We start from the raw sequence: 23,635 nt of genomic DNA on the forward strand, positions 1-23,635 counted from the left end.
ATATACAGGTTTCCCCCCTTCCTGAAAGTTCGAGTTCCACCACTTTGCTTTTATGAAAGCCCTGCGTTAGTACCTGTTTTCGCTAACCGAAAGAAATCCAAAGAGAATTTTCATTTTTATGAGAAAAAAGCCGTTGCCATACTAATGTAGAACTTCATAAAAGTGCGGTGGCTCAGTGCAAACTTTCAAAAGCAGAGGATACCTCTACATATATCTAAGTCAAATTTCTTTAAAACAATTGGGGGGCCTCTACTTTGTCAGGACTCACTGAGATGCTGCTGAGAGTCAGATCCTCAACAAACATTCAGTGAAACCCACCGTGCGCCCGGCTCTGGGGCTCTCACTGGAACTCAGCTCACTCAGGTCTGCATCTAACAACTGATTCCAACACAGTACATTCTTTTTTTTTTTTTTTTTTTTACAAGGCATTCTTTCAGCTTTGATTCAGTAAGTGTTTACTGTGTGCCAGGCCAGCAGTGTGCTAGAGCCGGTTCCTACGGTGAGAGTTGATTTCTAAGTTTTCAGGAGTACTGAAAACTAGAAACAAACACAGCCATTATTAAGAACTAAGTTCCATAAATTTGGGCTTAAATAAATTGTATTAAAAACAAAGGTAGTAAAAACTCCAAAGTCATCACTTCTTAATTACGCTACTATGTTGCACATTTTTCTATCATCTCCGTTCTTGCCGTTATTTGCATCTACTGTGTCTGACCGGTGGTGTGCGGCATCTCCTCTCCATGAGGCCGTGCCCCACAGGGTTAGCAGAAATCCTTGAGCGAGTCCTACCGAACAGCAGATAGGAAACCGCCTGTTAGAAACCCCTCTGCTTGCAGCCTCCTTTACTGATTAAGCCTGCTTATCTGTTTTTTGTGTTTTTTTTCCCATTCTCTAACTGCATCCCCTCCAAGCTTCACATAGCCTAGGTAATGTATCACCAGACTTCTAAACTGCCCTTACAGATAACGCTTCTGACGTATGGGTCACTATAGTAACGGGGGGCTTGTTTTCGTGAACTTTGGGAGTTGGCTCCTGCCCAGTTCAGACCAGCTAAGACTAGTTCGGACCACCGACCCTAAAACTGCGCCTGCGCACAACACTGACTGCCTCACCTTTCCCCTGCCTCCGATCACCTTTCCCCACACCTAAGACCACCCTGCTTCTTTATCCCATAAATATCTCAAGCCTCGGGCCTTCTGGGATGCGGGCCTGAGATTTGTTCTCTTGTCTCCTTCCGTGAGGACCTACGTCATCAACACACTCTCTGCTGCAAACTTCAGTGTCTCCGTGTTTGGCCTGCTGCTCCTGGGGCACACAAACCTGGTTTGGTAACAAATGCTGAGTTCAGTTTCCTCATATTGGTGGCTTGAAATCGGCCATGGTGGGAGTATTTATACCAAGGAAATCTACAGATCTACAAATTAATTCCTTGTTGACTGTTTACTTAAGGAAGTGAGGGGGGAATATGTTAATAATGCAGATTAAACTTGAATGTGTATGGTGTCTGCAGCCTTTACCTCATGAATAGCACAAGTTGAGGAACTACTCTTCCAGTACTTGACACTATTATTCGACTTGGCAGAGAAGTTCCTTACTCACGTCATCAACCTGTGAGTGAAGCTCCAAAGAGTGCAGCTGGGAAGGAGGAAAGTAACTGAAGAAAGTTTGGAAGCAGTGAAGATCCAACGTTGGGTTTCACTTTACTTTTTTTTAAAAAATTGTTTGGCCGCGCAGCACAGCATGCAGGATCTTATTAGTTCCCCGGCCAGGGATGGAGCCTGCGCCCCTGCAGTGGAAGCTTGGAGTCTTAACCACTGGACCCCCAGGGAAGTCCCCTATTTCACTTAACTCTTAACTTAAAAGAAAATCAGCCAACATTCGGGTCATAGCTATATTCCCTTGGCAATGGGGTGAGCAACTTATTCGCTGAAGGGGATAGAAATCAAGCATTTATCCGTGGTCTGACTTTGTGACACTACAGAATTGCAAAAACCCACACTGGATTTTGCAAGGCACACCAAGGTTACAGCCGCATGTAACTTACAATACAGAGTTGTGTGCCGTTGTCCCTACACACACACACACACACACACACACACACACACACACACACTCTCTCTCTCTCTCTCTCTCTCTCTCTCTCTCCCCGGGAGCCGGTGCTGCCCACTGTGCTCCGCGAAGAGCTGGCTCTGGGGTCCCCGGGGAGCTCGGCTTGGGCGGGGCGGGAGCAGACAGGCTGCGAGCCGCCCTTCCCAGAGCCACCGTTAGGGGCCGAGAGCGAGGCAGGCGGCAGCTTCGCGCTTTGGCCCCCCGCGCGGCCCGTCGCCCGGCGCCGCGGCGGGAAAATCCGACTGGGCCTTCCCGGCCGCCGCCTCTTTCTGTCATCGCGGGCCTGCCAGGATCCGCTCGCGGTGATGATGGAGGAGGAGAAGGGGGCCGAGGAGCAGCAGCGATTCTCTTACCAACAGGTACAGGAGAATGCGGTCTTGGCTGGGCTGGGGTAGGACGGCGTCTAGATTGTGCAGGGGAGAAAAAGACCCTGCCTCCGCCCGCCCTCGCCTTCGTGCCGGGGTCGGAGGGCGAGCTCGGGCCTGCTCGGGCCGGCTCCGGCCGCCTGGCGCCTGCGCTTAGGCCGGCTCGGCTGCCGCGGGGGGTGCTGGGAGGCGGTTTCCATGGTATCGCGGATCGGAGCGTGCGGGCGGCGGCGCAAGAAGGGAGAGTTCGTGGAAGTTCCTGCGGCGCTCCGCGGAGGCCGGCGGCCGGGGCCCCTCTGGCTTTGGGGCAACCTCATTCTCCTCGGACACGGTCGTTGTGAGGCGCCTGGCACGCGGCACAAGCTCTAAAATGTTGGCTCCCGTAACCCGTGCGCTCTCCGTCCTGCCCGCGAGGAGACAAGCCTCAGACCCTGGTGCAAACCCAGGTCGTCCGGCTCCCGAGCCCATCGGATGTGGGTTCGAATATCGACTCCGCCCGGAGGGTTGTGTTGACTCTGCCCAAACTCAGTTTTCCTAGATGGAAAATCGGGGTGATAGTAACCAGGTCTCGGGGTAGTTATGGGTATCCAGTCCTTTAGTCAGCACCGGAATAAATACCGCGTGGCAGAGGCGTGAGAACAGTGTTGTAAAGAGGTGAAAACCAGGCTGGCAACCTCAGGGAGGATTAACCGAAGAGACACGGGAATGAGCTCCTAAGGTTCAGACGCTGTTTACCCACTCCCTTCCTTTATTTGAAGTTCAAGCCTTCAAGAAAAAGTTGCAAGAATAATGTGTTCATCACCCATATGCCCCTCACCTCGATTCACCGATTAACATTTTGCTGTATTTGCTCCCTTGCTCCTTTTTTTTTTTTTTTTCCCTTGCTCCTTTTTTCGGAATTATTTGAGAATTAAATACACTTGACACTTATCTTTAAATTTTAATACTTTAGCATGCTTCTCCCAAGAACAAGGGCATTCTGTGACATAATCTCTGATCACGCTCAGGAAGTTTGATATTGATAAAATCCTATGATCTAATGTCAATCCATATTCAGTTTCCCCCAGTTGTCCCAAAGATGTTCTTTTTTTTCCTTTTTATTTATTTATTTGTTTTTGGCTGCATTGGGTCTTCGTTGCTGCTCGCGGGCTTTCTCTAGTTGCGGCGAGCGGGGGCTACTTTTTGTTGCGGTGCGTGGGCTTCTCACTGCAGTGGCTTCTCTTGTTGCGGACCACGGGCTCTAGGCGCGCGGGCTTCAGTAGTTGTGGCACACGGGCAGGTGGGATCTTCCTGGACCAGGGCTCGAACCCGTGTCTCCTGCATTGGCAGGTGGATTCTTAACCACTGCACCACCAGGGAAGCCCCCAAAGATGTTCTTTAAGTGGTCTTTTTTCCATCATCCAGGATCCAGTCGGGGATCATGCCTTGCATCAAGTGGTCCTGGCTCCGGTCTTCCCTGGAACGGTTCTCCATCTTCTTTGTGTTTCATGACATGGGTGGTTTCCAGGAGTCCATTCATGGGACAGGTGTGGTGGGAGATAATCTCTTTGAGAGCAGGGACTGTCCTTTTCAGTTTTGTGTTCTCAGCGCCTAGTACAGAGCGTGGCTCTCAATAGACAACGCTTACTGAGTAAGTGAGTAAGGCTGCAAAGATGGACTGAGAAATTTGAACCTCGTTCTCTATGCAGTGGTGAGCGGGGTGGGGGGGGGGGATCCAGCCATTCGCTCAGCCAGCTGTTCTTGCCACTAGGTGGACAGCCGTGAACAACACTTGAAGGGTCCTGCCCTCGAGGAGTTTAGAGTCTAGAGATTTAGCCTCTCATGTTCAGCATCGAAGAAGGCACTTAGCCCGTTCCAGGAGGTGGGGGGGAGGGGCCGGCAGAGAAAACTTCTGGAGCAGTCGGAAGGATCCGTGTCCTGTTCCCCCGCCCCTAACCTCACCTCTACACATACCTACAAAAGACCCCTTGGAGGGTCTTTATCCCTCCCAGGGTGGTGGTCTCTTTGTCTCCTCCCACCAATGCCCTCCACTTACCTACTCTTGTGACATCTGAAACTAAGGAACGTAGGTCCCTTGCTTATCTGCCTGGCCTCTACTCTGGGGTCCTGGACTTGTGTTTTTGCAGTTCCGTGAACACTTGCTGGTAGAGTTGATACTGTCTTGGGTTCAGCTGTCACCATGTCCACTTCAGCTCTGTTTCCAGCACAGGTGGAGCCCACACAGGGCTCAGCAAGTTTATTCACATGAGACGGAGACCTTGGCTTAGCTTGTTTTGCCTCTTTACTCCTCCGCATGGGGTAGAGGCATGTTTTCCAGTACCTGAAAGGGTTGCTGAGGAGCAGTGAGGGTCCTGTTGAGGTGGGCTAGCAAACCAGCAAATCAGAGCAGGGTCCGATGCAGCCTCACGAGCCTTTCCCTGCGTTGTCCTGGTCATTCGTCCTGTCTCATGCAGGACTGGGGCTGGCAAGGACTTGAAGCACGGGGACGGGGTCCTTTTGCATTTGCTTGATTAACCCCCACATGGGGGCAGAAATCCCTGTCTTTTTTCATTGTGTTGCCCAGACACCTAGCACACGCCTTCACGCAGTAGGCACTTGGCACGTAAATGTGGAATAACTGAGTAAAGTCACATAGATGCCTCCCAAGTACCAGTCTGCCTTCATTCCCTGCTGAATTGCCATCATAATTCCTTACCTTTACTTGACCTAAATCATAACCATTAACTAGAAAGTAATGTTTCTACAAGTCACACTCCAGAGGGCCCCATTAATTTTTTAGTACAGTTGAAAAGTCACTCAGCCATTATGGAAAGTGCTGAAGGAATTAGGGTGAGCAGACCCTCTCCTTGATCTTAATTTTTTAAGATGTGAAAAGCTCTTATTTGCAATCTTACCCATGAAGTGTTTTGATTTTGCTTCAGAGGCTAAAGGCAGCGGTTCACTACACTGTTGGCCATCTTTGTGAGGAAGTTGCGTCGGACAAAGAGATGCAGTTCAGCAAACAAACCATTGCAGCGATTTCGGAGGTGACTTTTCAACAGTGCGGTATGCAGCCACGGTCTTCCTACAGATGTATAGAAAGCCCAGAGGTTGATTTGCCTGGGAGAAATGTGCGGTGGGGGGGGGGGGGGGGTGCCGTGGCGTGTCTTACCAGCAGACAGAGAACATTATCATTGGACACCGTTCATGAAACGTTTCTTTTATCGGCCGTAAGATTCAGATAGCTTATGGAAAGAACTATTTTTTTTTCTTTCTATTACCCTAACACGGGGGCATCAGCACCTTTATTTTATTGTGCTTTAAACTGCCAGGAACATTAGACATAAATTTCATTGCTTTATAACTTTTTTATATCACCCACAGTTTATTTGACAGTTGAACTTGCAGCCTTGGTATTTGCTTGACTTCAGAGGAGATTAATGTCCTCCTAAGCCCTAACTCGTAGCAAAATTTAAAGTTAGGGATAGTTTCTAGGAAGGAAAGGTGTAGCCACAATTACCAAAGGCTTGTAATGAAGGGTGGAGGAGGCCAGGGAGGACAAGGAGGTCATAATGAATCCAGTGATGGACCTGCCTGAAGGGCCTCCTCTCACCTTTAAAAGGATTTGTTGTATTAGTCACGGTACTTACTGTAGACATTGAGATTTCACTTTTCTCCCTCTGAAATAAGATTGAGATGGGGGGTGGATTTCCTTGGTGGTCCAGTGGTTAAGATTCTGTGCTTTCAAAGCAGGGGACACGGGTTCGATTCCTGGTCAGGGAACTAAGATCCCAAATGCCATGCAGCACTGCTGAAAAAAAAAAATTGCTATAGGGTAGCTAAAGCACATCTCTTTTTCTCTTTCAGAAAATTTTGCCAGAGACCTTGAAATGTTTGCAAGGTGGGTAGAGAGCTTGATTGTGGGATCTTTGTTTACATGCTATTGATACGCCCCATCTGGTGGTGAATTTCAGGAGAGCTTTAGCTTTTTTTTTTCCCCTGTGTTTTGTGGATGCTCAGTCTCCAGTCATGATTCTGTAAGAAGGTAACATCTGCTTTAATCACTGTCCATTCAGACTTGATTTGGCATTTTTTGACGCTTTCCAAGTATTTTTTGTTAACGGAACCAACGTTATTCAGTTCCAGGTTAAAAAGGTATGAATCATGTCTCCAGGGCTCTGTGCACAGGGCGTGTGCTTTTAAGGCCGTTTGTGCAGGTGGTGCGGTGCTGGGGCGTGGGGCTGGGCGCCCGGGCTGGGCTGCATCGTGTTCCGCGGGGGAGCTCGCAGGTGTCGGGATAATACAGCCCGCGGCCCGTCAGCCCTGCATTTGCTGAGCTTGTTACGAGTGAGACACACGCTCCTTGGAAAGTGTGTGACTTACTTTCAGCTGGTAAAGTGTTCGCTTTTACAGGTGATTTATGCTCCTCTCTTCAATTAGTACTGCAGGTAATTGAAAACAATCGCAACGAATTGCTTTCATGAAGCAGTTTGAATGAGGAAGGCCTGAAAGGGCCAAAGCTTTCTAATTTGCTCCCACTTCTGATTTGGTGCCAGCCTCTCCCACACCCCATACTTTTCACCTTGCTCCTATTAGCTCTTTGTTTCTCCGATGAATATTTTGAATGAATTACAGCAGTAGGTTCTCAGAGGTCAGGCTCTAAATCTTTCCTATTCCTGTGTATGAGTCCCTAAAAACCGCTTAGCATCTTCAACTTGGCCAGAAGGGATAAGGATAATGTATGGGATACTGATAGCTTATATGGCTTATCATTGTGCATTCAGGCGGTTGCCCCTTACCTGTGCCTCGTGCCCACCCCCACTCTGAGTCTCCTGTGAAATACGTTTACTACCTTTACTTACCATTTCTTTTCTTCTTTCTTTAAAAAATATGAGCCCTTTATATTACAAAGGAAGACACAAAAATGTAAATAAGTAGACAAATGGTTATTTGATTTGAACATAGAGTTTATCAATACAGATCACCTCAGCACTATTGACATTGTGGACTGGATAATTCCTTGTTCTGGTGGTGGCTGTCCTGTGCATTTTAGGGTGTTTAGTGGCACCCCTGGCCTCTACCCACTAGATGCCTGTAGCAAGCCCTCAGGTGTGAGTTTCCTCGCCATTTCTGTGTTAGTTGTGGGAAAAGACTTTAAATACTTCTAAATACCAGGAGTAAAAATGAAATTAGGGGACTTCCATGGTGGTCCAGTGATTAAGACTCCCCACTCCCAATGCAGGGGGCCTAGGTTCGATCCCTGGTCAGGGAACTAGATCCCACATGCCGCAACTAAAAGATCCCGCACACAGCAATGAAGATCCAGCGTGCCACAACTAAGACCCAACACAGCCAAAAAAAAAAAAACCTACAGAGATTTTTAAAAATTTAAAAAGAAATGAAATTAGAACTATTTAGCATTGTAACACATTAAGCTTTCAGGTACTCTGTGTTTTTTATAGTTTTTTTTTTAATAGTCATCATGCTGTACATTACATTCCCATGATTGTCTTTTTTTTTTTTTAATTTATTTCATTTATTTGGTTGCGCCGGGTCTTAGCTGCGGCAGGCATGCTCCTAAGTTGTGCCTCATGGGCTCCTTAGTTGCAGCTCACCGGCTCCTTAGTGGTGGCACGTGTGCTCCTTAGTTGTGGCATGCGAACTCTTAGTTGCGGCACGCATGTGGGATCTAGTTCCCTGACCAGGGATCAAACCCGGGCCCCCAGCATTTGGAGCGTGGAGTCTTCACCACTGCGCCACCAGGGGAATCCCTGTGTTTTTTATAGTTACGTTAAGTCCATTTCCTTTTGCTGGGCACTGGGGCAGAGTGGTGTGTGGGTATCACTTAGACTGTCAGCTCCACAAGGAAGGACGTCATCTTTTGAGTAAAGGAGTCTGTGTAAAGGCTATCAGCCTATGTTCTCCGAGTGAGGCTTTACTAGGAGGTGCCTCCTCTTCTGCGGTGCTCACGTGGGTGCACCAGGGCTCCTCAGACGTCCTCCCAAGGACCCTGAGCGAACACAGGCACAGATTTTCTTAGAAGACTCATCCGTTGTCTTAATTTTACATTCGTTTTCAAAATAGTCCAGTTTGCTCTCATATAAAAAATCCTGTTTTAAAGTTTATCACTGAATAAAATTGATGTTCCCAGAAGGTCAACTTTATCCTGTGGTTTTGGGTTTTCCCTGTCACATAGTCCCTGCCCTGGGAACTACAATATGATTACTCCAGTTTGAGAAGTCTGAAATACATACTGTTTCAGGTTGGCTGTATATTAAATAGTCTTTGGAGGCTGGGAACCTAACCAGTGTTTGTAACGTTGTTTCTGTGAAATAAAATGCATTTAAATTGTAAATACTATACACTCAATTCACCTGTAAACTTTGGAAGATCATCTCCCAATTTAAGTTGTGAATTTCCCTTATTTAGCTTTGAAATCTCTAGTCACCTAATATTGTTAACATGTTAAAGATGAAACATTTTGAAGAAGATAGATATTCTACAGTAAATAAATTCTAGGGGCATTTTGGGAATAATCTTTGAAACCTGTGTTGCTAAAAGTGTTATATGAAAAATCCCTTTGTTACGTTCCCTAGAGTAATTTTCTGGAGCCAGAGGTTTGATTTAGGAGAATCTCTGATGTGCAGTGGCTGGCATAGGATATACCTGCTCCTCCATCTCGGAAAGTGGTAACATTAAAACATGGTGCAGAGGGGACTTCTCTGGTGGTCCAGTGGCCAGGGCTCCATGCTCCCAATGCAGGGAGCCCAGGTTTGATCCCTGGTCGGGATCAAACTATGCAACATTGTGGCGTGCCACAATGAAGATCCCGCGTGCCGCAACTAAGACCCGGCGCAGCCAAGTAAATAAATAAATAAGTATTAAAAAAAAGAATAAAGAATATGGTGCAGAGAAACCAGATGACAAGCTGAGTGGTGGAGACGATCGACTCTGCTGTTCCCTAAATGCTTCTCGTGAACAGATAAGCTAATCTTACTCTGTGAATAGTTCAGTGTGCTGCTTCCTCTTACCTACTCCTCGTATGGCACTTTACCAAGGCGGTAATGCCGCCAGACCATCGTGATCGTGTGATAGAGATGAAGGCCACGGTGTGTCCATGGCACCTAATGTCCTGCACACAGGGAACCTGTGGACTGGCTTCATACTTTGTGGCTGCTATTTTATCACCTTTTTTTTTTTAAATTTGTTTATTTTATTTATTTATTTTTGGCTGCGTTGGGTCTTCGTTGCTGTGCGCAGCCTTTTTCTAGTTGCGGTGAGCCGGCTTCTCATTGCGGTGGCTTCTCTTGTTGCGGAGCACGGGCTGTAGGCGCGCGGGCTCTAAAGCACAGGCTCAGCAGTTGTGGTGCGTGGGCTTAGTTGCTCTGTGGCATGTGGTATCTTCCCGGACCAGGGCTCGAACCCGTGTCCCCTACTTTGGCAGGTGGATTCTTAACCACTGTGCCACCAGGGAAGTTCTCTGTCACCTTCTGTCTGACTTTTTTCCCCCCTTTCCTCTGTTCTGGTCCTTGCAGGTGGCTAGTTAGAAGTTGTCTTCTGACATGGGTATTATATCAGGACAGGCAGATATTGTCAATCATGATGAGAGGGCACATGATACTTTCACACTTAGCAGGATGTGAAAGACTAACTTGGCCAAATTATGGAGTATAAGTTCTGTGATTTTATCTTTAACTCAACAGTGAGGACTTACTATGTGCTGGCCACTTTGATAGTTATTAAGGATACAAAGATTCCTCCTTATTCCTACTTACAAAGTTCCTACTTACTTTTGGAGGAAGTTAGAAATGGCAAGGAAGGGTGTAATTAGAGTAATAAATTATTGAATAGAGCTTATTATCTCCAATTACCTTTTAAAGCAGGCATAGGAGGACTGGGACGAGAACTTGAGTCCGTGTTGTGAGCAAGAAACAGACTCCAGTTGAGAGGATGTTCTTTGTTCTAACTGGGCTATTGTCGCGGGGATGCGTTGTCTCCTAGTTGGGAAATGGGGTGTTAGGAGACACCTGCACAAGCTTTTTCCCGCAATGTAGCCTTTGGAGAAGAGCTTTAGGACCTTGGTGTAAGTGAAGCCATGCTTCATGGAAATTCTCTGTTCTTCTATTTAATGTCTACTTAAGCAGAGACGATCTTTGTATCGTGAGCTCTGTGTCATTCTCTTTTCACTGAAGGTGCTTCACTGACCTGCTTCTTGCTTTTTGTGTGGTGGCCTCTGTGTCCATTGTGACCAAGCAGGCCATTTGGGAAGGGTTTAATGCCCCTCACTCCTTCCCCTGCTCATATTCTCCAAGCATGCTGGCCCTCAGGTGGAAGTGGACAGACGGGCTTCTGCTTTCTCTCAGTCTCTTTATTTAGTTGGTATCTTGGCTCGTCACTTCACTCATTTTTGTGTCACTGTTGCTTAATGACCTTAATCTGAAAAGGTGGGCTACTTAGAGATCCTTGCTGGTGTGAAGTCTGGCCATGAACTTCTGTGTTTCATCAAAACTTTAAATAATACCAAACATTTTGGTGAATTGTTTCTGCCCTTTCTACAGACATGCGAAAAGAAGCACCATTAACACTGAAGATGTGAAGCTCTTAGCCAGGAGGAGTAATTCACTGGTGAGAGATGAATTTCTTTCCTCACTCCCCTTTCCCATCAGAATACATTATTCCCAATTAATCACTTGCAGCCATGAAGTGATTCCCCAGGGCACCTTGCATTAAAAACGAGAGATGCTTGAACCATTCAGACCTGCCCGTAATTTATAGGCTTTCTTTCATTATGATGGATCTTACTAAGCCAATTTGAAATTTTCTAATCAGTGCTCTCTGGATTCATAATTTGCCTTTTTTGTAATATCTCAAAACTTTGGTCCCATGTTTCATTTGGAGCATGATGTCAGAGACAGGTCGCAGGCCAGAGTGTATGGGGATAGTTTCGTTATGGTGCCCACAGTTCTGTTGGGCCAGGTATGGAAAGAGTATCTGTACATCTGGGATGTGCAGGAAATTGAGCACATTGTCTGTCTTTTCAAAGAGGTCTAGACATCATCTTGACCAAGCCCTCATTTTACAGGTGATGCTGTGATCGTCCCAGGCTAGTAGCTGTGGCCAATGGCAGAGCCAGGACACCTGTGAGGTTTCCTGACTTAGTCTGATCCTAGCAGTTAAAATACTTTATGTTCCTCCCCAGGATGTGAGCTCCACGAGGGCAGGGATTTTTGTGCCCTTCTTCTCTGCTCCATCTGCCGTGCCTACAATAGGGCCTGGCCCACAGTAGGTGCTCACGAGTAGTTGCTGAATGAATGAACTTGTGTAGCATTTGGCAGTTTACACAGGACTTTTATTGATAATATTTTACATATATTATTTAAAGCTCACAACTACCCTCTGAGGGTTTTCAATAACATGACTAGATAGCCCCATTTTACAGGCTAGGCTACTGGAGTTAAGTAACTTCCCAAAGTTAAATAGGAAGTTTTCTGGTTGACAGCTGAACCTTAACCTTTGAACCCTGAATCTAGTGCTGTTTCCGCTGGGCTGTTCTCTATCTCTGCTCTTCTAATATTATTTCTCCAAAGTTTAAGTCAAGGTTAAGGATGATATGATTCCTAAGTAAAATAGCTCAGGTGCCTCGTGGTGCCGTGTATCAGTGGAAAAGACATTTCTCTCTCCTCATAAATCCTGTCATAACTCTTACTTGGTCAGCTTCAGTGAGCAATTTCTATCTTTTGCCAAGGAATCGTCAGTGCAAGTCATCTTAGACTATTAATTGGGAAGTTTCCTGCTTAGTGCATATTTGTCTACTTCAGAATGTTGTTTTTATTTTGGATTCTTAATTTTTTTCCCATCTGACAGAAACTTATTACTGAAGAGTTGGAGCTAAATTTGTGCATTAGAATAAGTCTTCCCTGAGGGCAGGGACCTTGTCTTATTTCCCTTGTATCTCTAGTATCTGGTACACAGTAGTTGCTCAGTAATTTTAGTTGCATAAATTTAGGGGCATGTTGACTATATTTGTGCTTTGTAGAGTATATTTGTGATTGGCGTGCCTTCTGTAAGCTACAAGTTTTAATTCTTTTGATTTTTCAGGGAACTCCTACCTGTTTGGTAGGATATGTAGCAGTGAGTTGACTTTTGAGGTTGATTCCTTCTTCCAGAAAAAATTTGAAGCTGTGTTTAACTCTAAAGAATGTAACCCAGGGTGGGAGTGGTTGGGAAACGGTGTAGATTTTTTTCTCCCCTTAGGTTTATAAATGGCTTTGCAACCAGATAAAAATGTAGTTAAAAAAATTTTTTTATAGCTAAAATACATCACAGAGAAAAATGAAGACATCGCTAAGTTTAACCTGGAACGAAAAGCAAAGAAGAAAAAGAAGTTAGAGGATGAAAACAAAAATTCAGTGGAGCCAGCAGAGGCTGGTGTAGTGGAAAGTGAGAATTAAAGTCTGTCGCCGTTTGGAAAAATCAGCCTTCAGGTAGAGCCACTAAAAACACGTATTGCCAACAAAGGGTTTTGAAAGGGTAAGTGGAGATTACAAAAAAAAAAAGGCTTGGGGGCTTTTTGTACTGTATTCTCCAAGTCACTGACTGCAAAAGGTGGTTTAAAAGAGAACTGGAAACTCTTAAGCAAAATACTCCCATGTCTTACTGAAGCACATGAAAAAAGTGTGTGTTTGAATGGTATATATTGGAAATTGTATCTACTGCAATTAATAAAATTGTGTTAGCAATTACATATTATTGACTTTTTCAAGCAAAAATCATAGTTATTTTTTCATTCTTTTATATAATTTTTCAGGCTGACAGTCCCTGAAAGATGAATAAAGCTATATTTATTTAGTCCTTTTTTTTTTTTTTTTTTTTTGGTTGCCCTGCAAGGCATGCAGGATCTCAGTTCCCTGCCCGGGGATTGAACCTGGGCCATGGCAGTGAAAGCGCCGAGTCCTAACCACTGGACCACCAGGGAACTCCCTATTTAGTTCTTTTGATTACCAATATTGATTTTTTTAAAAATTAATTAATTAATTTTCGGCTGCATTGGGTCTTCGTTGCTGTGCGCAGGCTTTCTCTGGTTGTGGCGAGCAGGGGCTACTCTTCATTGTGGTGCGTGGGCTTCTCTTGTTGCAGAGCACGGGCTCTAGGTGTGCTGGCTCAGTAGTTGTGGCTTGCGGGCTTCAGTAGTTGTGGCACGAGGGCTTGGTAGTTGTGGCTTGGGGGCTCTAGAGCGCAGGCTTAGTAGTTGTGGCGTATGGGCTTAGTTGCTCCGCGGCCTGTGGGATCTTGCCGGACCAGGGATTGAACCTGTGTCCCCTGCATTGGCAGGCGGATTCTTTTTTTTTTTTTTTTTGGCAGGCGGATTCTTCACCACTGTGCCACCAGGGAAGCCCCTCAGTATTGTTTTTTTTTTTTTTTTTTTTTCCAGTATTGTTTTTTAAACCCACGTCACTTGTGATCACAAGGTAAAAGGGTGGGTGTTTGGAAATGGTCCTTTTTACATTTTAAAGGTGATTTTCTCCAGAAACACAGTTTATGTGACTTTTCTCTGGCTATTTTGTAATTATACTGGGCAGAAGTTGTGCTTGAGAGGAAAACCCGACTACTCCTCCAAAACACTTCAGTTTTGTGTCCTCTGTTTTAGTTTGCGAGAGGTGATGCTTCCAGGAGTCCCAGGTCTGCTGTCTTCTCCTTGGGGTTTATTAGGGGTCCAGGGCGTGCCTTTCCCCTATTGGGGCAACAGGAGTAAAGAAAAGGGACTGGCATTTACAGAGCCCTTTCTGTGTGCCAGGTGCTGCTCTGGGTGCTCTTTATACTTCTTCTTCACAACTTTTTCAGGGTTTTTTTGTTTATTCCCATTTTACCGATGAGCAAGCTGGAGCTTGAAGACGTTAACCAACCACCCTGGATCTACTGACCAATGGAGATGGTACTCACGTTTGGAGTGATGACTCTAGACTGGGTGAGAGAGAAAAGGGCGTGCAGCTGGATAGAATTTATACCATCCATGCCCAGATATGATCAGCAAAAGATACCCCAGAGTCTAACTCTCAAAAGGAGATGCTGAGCTATGGTCATAGTAAAGCGTTGAATTCAAACTTCACAGTTTCAGGTTCTGCAAATATCTAATCATTTGGTCTCAGATAATAATTGTAACACCTTTGTGTCACATCAGTGAAAGAAATGTGAATCATGCAGGCTTCCGTCCTTACAGTACATTCCAGCCAAAGATCTGTATGTTAGCAGTTAGTTTCATTTTTAGGTAAGCTGTCTTTAAACGCCTCATCACGGAGAGTTTTGAGACTAGATACTGTGGACTTTCCAAAGGCTGACAAATCTAGACTTGCATCCTGATTTCATAACTCTAATAGCTGTACGACTTTCTGAAACTTTGTGTTCTTATCAGTGAAATAGAGTTAATACCTCTCGCAGCAATGTTATATTCGACAATAAAAGGAAATTGGTAGAACCATTATAACGCATCTTGTTTCTATAGATTTCTGTAGCTCCAGAAACTCAGAATACACGTGACTCGAAATGATGAACCCGTGTGTGCCCTGGGTGTCCTGTCCCTGATTAGAGGGTTGTAGAGGGCCCCTCCTGGCTGGTGTGGGTATTTTGACATGAAGTTTTCTAGCCAGATGAGAAAGTTGACTTGATGTTCACGTAATCTTTTGGTTTATTTGGCACATTTATGTATGACCTGTTCATATTTTAGGCAAGTGGTAGTACAACACGTTTTTCGGGGATTATAACACAGGGGTGGCTAGACTTTGTATGGAATGGCTGAGTCTACTCCCTGAGTTCTCAGGAGCTGCCTCTTGCCCACCGCATGTTCCAGTCAGGGTTTAGTTGACTCCGGAATGTCCATGTGATGTCAGTCATCCTTTCCAGTTCCACCTTTGCTGACAGTGGCAGCAGGGAGTGGTAGAGGGCTCTTGCTCACAGGCTTGCTTCCTCAGAGTCCTGGAAGCTCATCTGAACTTTAACTAGATTTATTAACCATGTAGCCAGATGATTGACCGTGTAAAGCAGCAGATGTCTTTGACATAAATGTGGCCTGGTAGCGTAGTTGGGGCAATTTACATTTATAATGTTTGTGTCTTCCTTGTTACACCAATTCCTCAAAAAAAATTGAAATAAAAGATCCTGTGTTAATTTTTTATTACTCAGTTAACGATCCAGGGAAGTTTCAAAGCATCCCCTTCTATACACAGCAGCAGCTGGAATGCACTGGGGTAGGTCTACACTGGCTCATACACAGCTGATACCTTGAAACCTAGGTGTCTGGGAAAGCGTAATCAGGGCCCGATTACTACCTTTACTGAATTGCAGAATCTGTAAAGAACCCTTAGAGGTCGTTTAGTCCAATCTCCCCAGCAAGTAGGAACCCCTTCTGCAGCACTGCTGACTGTGGTTCCCCGGGCTCTGCTGAATTCCTCAGGGACAGAGCACCCTTTCTGTTATTGGACACTGATGGTTGCAGGTTTCTTCTGTATATGAAGAAGAGTCTTCCACCTTCTATCTAGGTCCTACTTCTGCCTTTTAGAATAAACAATCTCCCTTTTTCGAAATCACACGGTACCGTGTTCCTTTAGTCACAGTTCCCGTGGTACTTCTTTTCAGAAGCACACGTTCTTGCATAAAACATTAGACCGTCGGCTCCCTGTGGGCAGGCTTTGGGGTGGCGGATGGTGGTGGGTGCCTTGTGTAGTGCTGTGCACACACGGCAGGCAGGCGCCCCCGAGTACTTGTTCCCGGGTCTGAGATGTGCTGGGTGGTGAGGAGGAGCCTTTGCTTGAGTTTCATGGCTCTAACCAGGGATTTCCAACGTTTTGTGGCAGAGAGCTCTTCTTTATACTGTGGGGCAGGAAGGACTAAGGATTTAGGGTATCTTCTTAGTAACAGTTCCTATCGTGAGGGCCTTCTGTGCTTTCTGCTTGTGTTAGGTGCTTATCATGATTTTATTTGGTCCTCACAGAGTTCTGTGAGGTAGGCAGTAGGTACGGTTTTTATCCCCATTTTATAGATGAGGAACCCGAAGCCCTAGAAAAGTTAATTCAACGGCAAAACCAGGATTTTAGTCTAGAGCCGTCACCTTGAAGTACTACGATATGTCGCCATCTCCTTGAAAACGGCCAGTAATGAGATCACATGAAGCCTTCTCCAACCCGCAGCACATAACCCTCTTTGCACCGAAAATTTACTTTTCTCTCAATTGCAGAGTGTGTATCCTGCCCCTTAGCGGGGCTGTAACAACTCTGTCGGGGTGGAGGATGTGGCTCCCTTGTACTTCTAGGTGGCACATGCCAGGCGCTCAGTGTTTAATGAGGCCATTGAATAAAATCTGGGAAATATACTAAGGCTATAAGAAGCTGGCTGAGCTGCCATGACCTTCTCATCTGCAAGAATATCTAAACATTTTTAACACCATTTGTGGGAGTTCGGCAAAAAATTTATTGTGGTACCAAAAAAAGGACTAAGCGATATGCAGCGTATGGTCCACGGGTCATCAGGCCGTGCCGATTTTACCTAGAATCTTAAACAACAAGCCTGTGATGCAATGAAATTTAAGGTTGAGATTTCCCTTGTGAAGGGGTGTGAACCAGCATCTTGGAAAACCGAAAGCTTCAGTGTTCACTTCTGGAAAGCGCTGTCAGTTCTTTGGTTGCTTTCTTCCATTTAGAACCTTGCCTTTGCCATTGGTCACCTTAGTAGGTCAGTGGTGGATGTTTCGGATTTTCCTAGCTGTCTCAGTTAGGTGAAGAGGGTCTGCACATTTGTTTGTGTGATTCTGAACCTGGGACCCATCAGGAGGAGCCAGGAGGTGGCATGGCACAGAGGGCTTCACGTTCTGGAGTTCTCAGCAGCGGGGCTGTCATCAGGAGGAGAGGAAGCCCCAGGAGCTGGTCAAGTGCAGGGCATGCAGTAAGAAGTACGTTTTACACTTCACACACACACACACACACACACACACACACACACACACACACACACACACACACACACACACACACACACACAGCAGTATTTATCCTTACTCAACATGATGCCCTCTAATTTTTATTTCATTCAAAAAAAGTGCTAGTTTATGAGCCACTAGTGAGTGGCCAGTAGCGGATGAAAAACACTGGTTACTGTAGTGTCAGCTCATTAGAATTGTGGGATCTCGGCTCCTGCTCGTACCCATGACATCAGAATCTGCATTTTAATCTTAATGAGGTGATTTGGGTCCACGTCACAGTTTGGGAAGGCCTGGGCCAGAGGACAGTGTCTGGCCTGCTGGGCGGAGAGGTGGTGCTGGGGAACCATCACTCGGGTCGCCCTTGCCTGCGGTTTGGAGACCAGTGGGTGCTGAGCGGCTCCCTGAGCCCTCAATGTCTCCTTGCTTCTTCTGCCCAAGCAGATGCAGTCATACTTTTACGTGGGCAAAATTGCAGATTTTAAGCTCCTTATCCAAGGCTAATTTTGTATTCTGTTAAATCACTTGGTTTTGTTCTCATGGCTTCCTGCTTGCTTGGGCATAATTACGAGGAGGTAGAACTTCTTCAGAGGCAAGTGCACTTTGCATTCTAAAGTAGGAGCAAATCCACTCTCAACACAGGAAGAGATCTGAGGCTTTAATGAAGGGGTTAAATCCAATCCGAAAGCACTTTTGTGGGCACTGATTGCTCAGGCTTATGCGTCACTGCTTGAATGTGAAGGAAGAGGGGGTACAGGCTTTAGACAGGCATATATACAAAAAAACAGCTGCAGGTTGAGCTTAAAATAACCCCCTGGTCTCCAAAGAAGAGACCCAAGTCCACAAAACGCCGATTTCGGGACTGCCAAGCAGCACGAGCAGCCGCAGGGCTGGAGAGAAGTGCCGGTCAGCCTGCAGGATGCTGCCGCCCCTCTGCCTCCTGCCGCCGCCGCCGCCCTCCCCCTGGAGCGCGGCCTCGCCGGCCACGACAGTGCGGTGAGTAGTCTGACTCGGCCGCACGCTAACCCGCTTGTGGGCTGTCTCTTTCCTTGGCACATCTGGCCACCCCTACGGATTCCCCAGCATCTCCACGGCTGAGTGTGTGTGCAGGACAGGCTGCAGGGCTGGACTCTGCAGCGTGCCCCGCAGCTGCCCTGCGCCGTGATGTCCATATAGACCATGGATTCTTGTTTACCTTCAGTTGTTGGGAAGTTTGTTAGAAAGCTCTGAAACTAAGGGGAGCTTCTTCAAGCTAGCAATCTCCACCTGCTAGTCTTTGAAACATGTAGTGATTACACCAGTCTATTGCAGTGCAATCATGGAGCTGCCACTGTGGTATTAGTCACACATACTTCTAGAATCTTAATTTATATATACAGCACATGTTCTCACTGGCTCAGATTAATTGACATCATTACATTTTCCGTTGTGAGAATCTGTAATTTCATGACATGACTTACTTTTCTCTTTTTCCCATTTTGAAAAAGTTCCAAGAAAGAGTACATAAAGTTGACCATTAAAAATGGATTTTTCTCTGAAATTATCAGCTGAGTTCCAGACAAGTCATTCATCATCAGATTACTCCTAGAAGCTCTCTAAGGAGTTTGAAAAGCCAGAATATAACGTCTCAAGCTGATCTGTCTCAAAAAGCAATTTGTGGACAGCCAGGAGGAAGACCAGAGATGGGAAAACCAAGCTAAATTAGCCTGGTCCACCTTAGGGGGCTTCTTAGCTGCCAGTCACTTGTCAGGGAAAATGATAGATTTCTTGACCTCTTCTAATTAAGAACCTCAGCAAAGATTAGGGGCAAAACAAGCAGATTTTCCTTGATTGAAAATTTTCAACTTCTTTTCTCTAATTAGAGCAATTTCGTTAAGGTGTTCTCTTAACATCCTTTAAATAGAAATGTGATTTATTGTTCTGGAGCTTTTTTTTTTTTTTTTTTAAAGGAATTATGTATCTTAATGCTGGCTGAACCAGGTGGTTGATTTGTCTTTCCTTTGTCCTCTGCTTCTTTTTAAAAGCATATGCAGGAAGTGGCAGAAATAAAGAAGAACAGCCTGTTGACTTTCCTTGCGTGGTGGTATGAGTGGGCCTCCCAGGCCAGGGCAGTGTCCTTTGTAGGAGGGGAAGCCAGGGATGTGTCCAAACGGCAGGAAGTCCTGCCCCTCCAACAGTCCACGCGCCGAGATAAAACGCCCTGCAAGAATTTCTTCTGGAAGACCTTCTCCTCCTGCAAATAAAACCGCACCCATAATTACTCATGCAAAGAAGTGTTAACGATGGATCTGAATAAAATGTATTAATCAGCCGTGATCTTTCTTCTTTATGCAGTTGTCTTCTCTTTCTCGTGTAATTTGAAAAGTAGTTTTTATTTAAACTCCAAAAACACCCAATACTGAGTGTCTTGAGTAATTTGGAACCCAAAGAGAGTATTTTTGATAAAGATTTTTGTGGCTTTTTCCGTTACTGTCAATGCAGCCATGGGGCTTTCCTTCCACCTTCATTATATGCTTACAGGTTGTTCTGTCCTTGTCTTCCTTGCTTTGATTTAAAATAGCTAAAAGCTACATATTTAAGTGTTCAGAATAACATTAGAGTTTATTTTGATATAAACTGTCTAATTTAAACAGTATTTCCCCTATTAAAAGCAATTTTTAAAAATAATTTTATTTTTATTATTTATTTATTTATTTTCTTGGCTGTGTTGGGTCTTAGTTGCGGCACATGGGATCTTTCATTGCAGCGCGTGGGCTTTTCGTTGTGGTGCGCGGGCTTCTCTCCCGTTGCGGTGTGCAGGCTCACTTGCCCCGTGGCATGTGGGATCTTAGTTCCCCCGACCAGGGATCGAACCAGCGTCCCCTTCATTGGAAGGCAGATTCTCAACCACTGGACCACCAGGGAAGTCCCAAAAGCAATTTTTAACATTGTGCTCAAAAGAACAAAATGATTGTTCCTCATGTTTTAGCTAAAATTAATTTAAAAACAAATGTCACGCTATTAGGCAGACAACATCATGTTGACATGCTTATAAAAGTTACATTCGAAACTGCTGTTAAAAAGTACCTGTACTAATTTTAACTAGTAAGTTAATATTAATTTGTTACAATTCTTTTTATGGAGGAGAGCTTCAGGCTTATTTCAGATCAAGCATAGTGAGCAGTGCTGCTGATTGCCTCCACTGCTGATACAAGGACTTCCGGAGTCACAGGGTCCGGACTTCATTTGGAGACCGATGCATATGATATGTGTATAGTTGTTATATTGACCCTTTCCTCAGTAACTTCCCACAGAAGTGAGTGAATGGTGGGTAAACGAGGGGGAGATTCCTTTCTGTGTGATATAATGCAGAGCAACTGTCGAGCCCCATGTGGACCAGCATCTGGGTCCCCTGAGATGGAGGCAGGAGTAAACAAGTGCTCAGTCCCAAACCCTAATCAAATTTCAGTTCTCCCCTGTAGCCCTGAAATGCTTCCTTGATTACACATATTGTTTACGGCTCTTGAATCACAGACTCTAAAGAAAACTTCCAGCGTGAGGTTTTTCACATGCTAAACTTTGAAGCTTAGAGATTCAAACCTGGAGTTAACAGAAAGTTTCTGAGGGTCAGGGCTATTAATCAGGAAAACCGGCAAAGGCTGGCTGGAGGGCATTGTGATATTTTCTTCTCTGGACGCCAGGGGAGCAGACTCACGGAGTATGACTGCTGACCGTTCCGTTCTGTTTTCCACAGAGCTGAGCTCATATTCATAATTACTAGCTGAGTAAAGTATAATGTGATGGAAGTGCCTTAATAGCATCCACATTTCCAAACACAGCAGCTTTCAGAGACCAGTAATTGGGTCAGTGCGCTGGTGGAAGATGCCTGCCTGAAAGGCCAGCTAACCTTCAGAACTGAAGTTTGTTCTAGAAGAAAAGCATGCTGTTTTTCAGTTTCAGTTGGGGTCATACATACACAGTCCTTAAGACTGGAGATTGTAACTTTTGTTTTTTTTTTTTGGCCACACCGTGTAGCATGCGGGATCTTAGTTCACTGACCAGGGATCGAACCTGTGACCCTGCAGTGGAAGCACGGAGTCTTAACCACTGGACCACCAGGGATGGCCCTGTAAATTTTAACTAAGTAATATCTGAAGGAAATGAAGCTATGCTAATGACACTGCCAGGAAATTCATCAAGTTTAAGCCTACCTTAGTTCAGGGGCCTCGATAAAATGTTAACTGGCATCAACTGCATGTTAGACTAGAGTAAAATGCTCATGATTAATAAATTAGGGTAAAATGGGTAAATTAGGGTGATTTCCTACCATCTTAAAGTCTACCTTTGTGTAGTTCAGTATAGTCAAATGTGTAGATCTAGGACATCAAGACCTGGACAACTTCTAATTCATTCTCTTGCATTTATTTCCAGTATTTGTCACCAGAATAGATCCTTAACTGCTAAGGAAGAATTGATGTGGCATAAGCATTCGACAGAAATCCTTTCATAGTATTCACATGTCAGTGCTGACAGCAAACCATTTCAGTGGAAAGTCAGACCAGTGAGCTCATGGGAGATACGTAAACACCTGGAATTGACAGCGCCTGCTGAAGGGATAACCCACATCTTAATAACAGCCAGCTTCTTCAATAGAGATAGATAGGGATTCAATTATGAACAAATCAGAAGAGGAAATGTCATTTAGCTCTGAAAAAGAAGGAAGTTTACTGTTTCTAGACTAGGAAGGAAGAGGCAAAGGACAGCTGGGCAACCCACTATTTCTAGCTTCTCATAACCCTAATAAAAATTAACATGAAATTATCCTTTCTATTTATAATTAAATAGTTAAGTGAACAGATACGTGTTTGTCTTATTAAAATAACTGTAAGCTGGAGAAAAAGCTAGAATTTTCTTGGTGATAGTTCTTGTAACATGATATTAGAAAATACCGAAGAAAATCCCATAGCCCTGCATTAACCTGTTGGTTCACTTCCTTATAATTGTGGAAGTGTTGTCTGACTTAGTTTGAGCAAACAGCTAACTTAAAGGATCTACAATCTGAAAATTTAATGCAGCTCCTGGGGAGGAGTGAATCTGTTCCCTTCATTGGAAGCTTCCGAATAGGACGGAGGACTCCACCGCCCCCCCCTTTATTACTTAAAAACCTTAAGTAATATAAGACATAGCCAAAATAATTTAAGGCAAAACCCTATAAACACACCAAAATAAGAAAAAACCCTGAAGGCAAAAAAAAAAAAAAAAAGATAATAAAAGACTAGATAATTAGGAAATTAAAAAATCTGGTTAGTAAAGGCACATTAATAATTCTTATAATTAATGTATTTTTTTAACAGACTACTATTATTTTATTCCTTTCTCTCTGGAAAATGAAAAATCCATTAGTTTTTTTCCTTTTGCTTTTACCCAGAAATTAAAGGTTGGTAAGTGGTAATTAGCACAGCTCCTGTCAAAGCCAGTTGCCTAATGGGGACCGACATTTGACTTGAGTTGAAAGAATGGAATATGGCTAATGTAGAGTTCATTAGTCCCAGTTGCTTTCTTTGACGTTCTTTTCTCCTAACGTAAGAACAGGCATGCCCTGCTCTCTCTCTCTCTCTCTCTCCTCTCCTATTTTTAGACATATTGCTGTGCTGCTACATTTCTATTCTAGAAGGCCTGGAGGCACAGTGGTGTAAGGAAGGTAAGTGGCAGCTGGGGCAAAATAACTCTCACTCCACATTTGGTCTAGGGTTTGCAGACTAAGGTCTTTGCTCCTGCCCCCATCTCTGGCCCTGGGGAGGTGAAGGGAACTACTCCCTACATTGACTCTGTGCTGGGTTCTGTGCTCTTCCTCATACTTAACTTCATTTAACCCTTTCAATCTTGGGGCCTTAGGCTAACCTTACATTTTTGGAAACTACTGTCCCATAAGGTTAGACTCAATGTGGGTCTGTCTCACTCCAAAACCCATAGTACTTTTTCCATTCTCCTATGCAGCTGAGATGCTTGGTGGGTTTGTTTCAAGTACAGAAGACCAATACCAACACCCAGGCCAGTCAACTAAAGCTCTACTGTGTATTTGACAGAAATAACTGAAGAAAACATTTTTCATTCAGCAGGGCAAAGATGGAAATGTTGACAGAATTGGTGAATAGAGATGCTATTCTATTATTTCTGGAATACAGGCTTCCTTTACTACTGGGCTAACTACACAGCGTTCACAAGGCTGATTCACTTC

The 23,635-nt window shown here is 44.9% G+C and overlaps 2 protein-coding genes across 2 annotated transcripts; both read left to right on the plus strand.

Annotated features, from left to right (window-relative positions):
- The first annotated feature begins 2,231 nt into the window (after positions 1 to 2,231).
- Positions 2,232 to 13,195, plus strand: CENPS (centromere protein S). Its single transcript, XM_068538860.1, has 5 exons — positions 2,232 to 2,468; positions 5,396 to 5,519; positions 6,321 to 6,354; positions 11,012 to 11,078; positions 12,764 to 13,195. The coding sequence occupies exons 1-5, from the start codon at positions 2,415 to 2,417 to the stop codon at positions 12,902 to 12,904; spliced, it is 420 nt and encodes a 139-aa protein (XP_068394961.1). The 5' UTR covers positions 2,232 to 2,414; the 3' UTR covers positions 12,905 to 13,195.
- Positions 13,196 to 17,957: 4,762 nt separating this feature from the next.
- On the plus strand, positions 17,958 to 19,734 carry CORT (cortistatin). Its single transcript, XM_068537485.1, is given in 5 exon segments — positions 17,958 to 18,014; positions 18,133 to 18,237; positions 18,239 to 18,362; positions 18,365 to 18,414; positions 19,443 to 19,734. Coding segments are annotated over 5 exon segments (555 nt in total). The 3' UTR covers positions 19,662 to 19,734.
- Positions 19,735 to 23,635: the final 3,901 nt, after the last annotated feature.

The sequence above is a fragment of the Eschrichtius robustus genome, chromosome 3 (genome assembly GCF_028021215.1).
Source record: "Eschrichtius robustus isolate mEscRob2 chromosome 3, mEscRob2.pri, whole genome shotgun sequence".
Taxonomy (NCBI): Eukaryota; Metazoa; Chordata; class Mammalia; order Artiodactyla; family Eschrichtiidae; genus Eschrichtius; species Eschrichtius robustus.